This window comes from Fusarium redolens (assembly GCF_020744475.1).
Source record: "Fusarium redolens strain MPI-CAGE-AT-0023 chromosome Unknown BKA55scaffold_18, whole genome shotgun sequence".
In the NCBI taxonomy this organism is placed as follows: domain Eukaryota; kingdom Fungi; phylum Ascomycota; class Sordariomycetes; order Hypocreales; family Nectriaceae; genus Fusarium; species Fusarium redolens.
In genome coordinates this window covers 5045-9167 of record NW_025763681.1, presented here as the reverse complement: position 1 = coordinate 9167, position 4123 = coordinate 5045, and the positions used below count along the sequence as shown (strand labels likewise).

Below are 4123 nucleotides of genomic sequence, written 5' to 3'. Positions count from 1 at the left end.
ATTGTCATTGACTGCTCTCCACTTTCTTGGTGGCTCAGAGAAGAACAACAACAGACATACCCTCGTCTCTCTCGAATGGCTGTTGATATCCTCTCGATACCAGCCATGTCTGCCGAGCCGGAGCGCGTCTTCTCCGGGGCGAGACGCACAATTTCATGGGACCGGTGCCAATTGGGTAGTCGTACAATTGAAAGAGGTGAATGCATGAAGAGTTGGATCAAAAGCTGGATAACACAAGGTTACCCGGTAGATTTACTTGAAGCGGAAGGTATTGAGGACAACAACGTAGAGGGGTTAGATGATTCGGCTGGCTGGCAGAGCTCCAACCCAGATTCGGTTTAGTTGATAATGTAAATGACGTCATTTCTTAGTTTCCATATGTATGGATTAAGTTCCATATGGGTTGCATTCCATATTCCATATTCCATAAGGCGCCGTATGGAGTATGGAGTATGGATAGAAAGCCTGCAGGCCACGAATTGATGGAATCACAAGACAACATGAAGACGCAACGTCTGATGTCGAATCTCAGCCTGAAAATGCCTGGCAACCTGATTCCATTTCTGAATCGGACGTCTCAGATATGCGAAGCGAGGTGGAGATCGGCGATCAAGACGAACGCATCAACGTCTCGCTGGAATCAGATGTCCACTCAGCCAAGTGTTTCTTGGAAAGAAACTGGGAATATACTTGTGACTGCGAGGAAGAGGCAGAAGAAAACGAGGTAGAACATACTGAAAACAACGAGCCGCCAGTACATGGCCTACTGGATATGGTCGACTATTGGCGGGGCCTTGCAGTACCAGACTCAATCGGTCGTGCCTCACCTCACGCTGAGACAGGTGAAAGCGACGAGGGTCAGCTGGATTGGTACTCAATCTTGAGCGGTGGGGACAACCGTCCAAAACTCGACATTCAGATGTCAGAGAGTAGCTTCCCCGAGGTCCAGCGCACTTGGGATGTGGATAGTATCATTTCCTGGGCTACCTGCTTGTCCGTCAATCGTGGACTATATATCGTATCATTCACCACCTACTAGGAACTTGGCAAGCAACCTGCATGTTTTCCATCAGGGAACGCCCTTGCATATTATCCCTCACCTCCGACTGGGCAGCGGACGGCAGTCGCCTCAGTTCGGAGTTTATGTCTTCTTTCCCGCGATCTCTCACGTCTGTCGAACGACCACATATCTGACCAAAAAGGAAAGACGGATGTGGATTGACGAACTCCTTCTACCTGCCATCCGCCACTACTGCCCGCCTGATGTGATTCAACACCATCCTCGTTCTTTTGACGATGTGGAGAGTAAGGCATACAGTCGTCAGAGGGAAGCTTGTAGCGGAATGGTCCGCAGTAAGATGGATATGCACCATTATCTCCCGCAAGAGTACTTACAGCAGATATGGCATTACATGAGACAACGCGCTGAGCGGTCCGACCTTGCCATGTTCCGCGGAATGTTCATCGTCTTGAGTGCGAAAAACATCAAACTGGAGGCAAAATCGCCAACGTTGCAGCAATGTCGTGCCAAGATCGCTGAACACCTTCATCACGTTTTGGATTGGTCTAAAGCCGATCTATCGAATACCTGGATAGATGTTGGCATCGAAGATACGGCAACCTCGGAAAAGTATACATTCTTGCATAAAAGTAAGTGCTTGGAATCATGGATTCGTTCAATGAGGTATAGCGACAATAAACCGTTGGTATCATCAGAACATTTCAACTGGAGCCTGACTAGCCAAGCCGGAAGCGCTAGGGTCGAGACCCGTCGCTCACATCCACTACGCAATGGGGGCATCGCTTACGCCCAACGGTATAATGTGAACAAGGATCTTTTCTGGACAGCGGCGAAACAGGATAGAGCGCTATTTAGCGAGCCAAATCTGGAGGGGCTGACGTGCCCGCCTTCGCTACTCGATGCTTGGATCGTCGCTGCTCGACAATATCGTAATGCCGGGTTAGCGACATCCGATAAATCTGCACCCAAACTCAAGCGGCTTCGCAAAGTCTTTCAAGCTATGAAAGCTCGAATAGGGTTCGCACTAGACAGTTCTGTGAACACGAGTTTCGGTGTTCGAGAAGAGTACCGGATTTCTTGGGAACTGTGTACAGTCCTGAATCCTGTCGCTTTGAACTTACAAGGCCAACATCGTTCGTTCTGGGTATTGCCAACTGCTCATGTCAACAGATTTATGCGTTGGGAATTCAACCGTTGGCTTTCTGCGATCGAATTTGTTAAATCTCGAGCAAGTCGTCGAGATGCTAATTGGGAAGATCATCAGCGAAACATGATCATGGCCACTATCCTTCTTCGTTCATTGAAGGCCAGTGTCAATTGCCATCATGTGGCCAGGCGCTCGCAAATGTTCAAAGACACGTACAAAAATAGGAAGGGCAAACCTCTTCGCGGCTTAGACTTTGAGAGCAGTATGCGTCACACAGGTTTAGCCTGGTTACCTCGCGATCTTTTCCATTGGTCCAACTTCCACCTACAAGACGATCTTGTAGCTTCAACTACCTTCACATTTAACGGGCTTCAGGGCGTTTTTCGCAACTGGAAAGAGGTGGAGTCTGCGAGTAAGGAGTACAGTAAAGCCGGAGAGTTGGAGGATCTCCTACGAGCAAGCGAGCCCAATACTCGTCCTGCTACTCTGGATCGGATGCGGAAAATGGTCTACCGGCACTTTGCACTTCAGGTTATCCGATATACCTGTAGCCATGTAATCGTCGATTATGAACTTGAGAATGATGAACTTCGGTTGGCTCGAGAAGGATACAACGGCCTGAGCTTCGACATCATTCACAAGCTGACCGGCGAGCCTCCCTATCTGTCCTATCAACCATTCAGAAGTGATCTTGCGGGCTAAATCATTTAGAATCCCATATAAAATAAAATGGCGCTATTGAAGTATGGGGGGGCAAGCTCATTTAGCAAACAGAGGGGGCAAGCTCATTTGAACCCGCCGATTAAAATTGCCCAAAGTGGTATATATTGAAAGATAACAATTAAGTAAGTAATTACCCAAGCCATAAATAAGTTCCAAGCTAGATTGAAGCGTTGCGATAAGTTTGAAGTTTGGCCAATATTTTTTGATGCGGTCGTTGAGATTGGGATTGTGTAATATGATTGGTTATGCTGCATGGACCGTGCATTGTAGTACATCAGATCATGGAGGGACAAGCAGCCATTTGGGTGGGGTAAGGTTATTAATCAAGGCAAGAGTATATGCAAGGTATATCAACCAAGAAATTCCAATTAAGATAGATTTAATATAAATCCGGTTTTGGTTTATATACCATAGAATTATATATTATATTTATTATAGAAAGAGGAAATATATAATATAAAAGTAATCCCATTAGCCAGGCAAGAATAGATCAGCCAGTCCAGCAAGCCAGATATAACCCGCATTCCGACCATTATCCCAATGCGAGATAGAATGCCACAGACAGAAGCCCAGAAGCAAGGTAGAGGCCGAGTTCAAGGTCCGTTTAAGTAATATAAAGGTTATACAGTATGTATATACATCATAAGGCAGATAGTTCCATAGCAGGAGAGAGTAAGTATAAAAGTTCACAAGAGATAGGGGAAATTTAAAATAGAAGCAAAATATAAGTTTAAGGAATATATAAATCGTTTTTATCACCATATACAAATAATAATCGAGGCCATAGTTGCCAGAAAATATAAGTTGGCCATAGCAAAGAGAAAATAAGGTTTAGGCCATAGCAACCGCAAAAGCAAGTTTATATTTACATATACACAAACCAACCCCATAAACAACAGAATATCAACAAATACCAAATGAAACCAGCAATCCATTTACAGACCAACATTTATCCACCAGAATATTAACAGCAGCATATAGGTTAGTATAAGAGTTAAAAGAAGAAAATAACAGCACATAGATACAGCCGGATATACATATAATCAATCCGGGAAGATTCGCACTGCATTATTCGTCACGCAACAGCACGCAAGATGGAGCTATTTATTTGTTCGCCCGAGTACCCGTTCGCCATTTGTAAGAAATGCAAGGTAGGATTTGTTACCAGCGAAATCGGGAACCATTTGAATCGCAAGCACGGCAATATCAGTCGGAAAGAGAAGCAGAGGATC

General features: G+C 45.3%; 1 protein-coding gene across 1 annotated transcript; it reads left to right on the top strand.

Annotated features, from left to right (window-relative positions):
- Positions 1–1519: 1519 nt before the first annotated feature.
- BKA55DRAFT_597994 (uncharacterized protein) lies at positions 1520–2870 on the top strand (the record flags this gene model as incomplete). Its single annotated transcript, XM_046196153.1, has 3 exons — positions 1520–1524; positions 1691–2605; positions 2720–2870. 3 exons carry the CDS (start codon positions 1520–1522, stop codon positions 2868–2870), a joined length of 1071 nt encoding a protein of 356 aa, XP_046044075.1.
- Positions 2871–4123: the final 1253 nt, after the last annotated feature.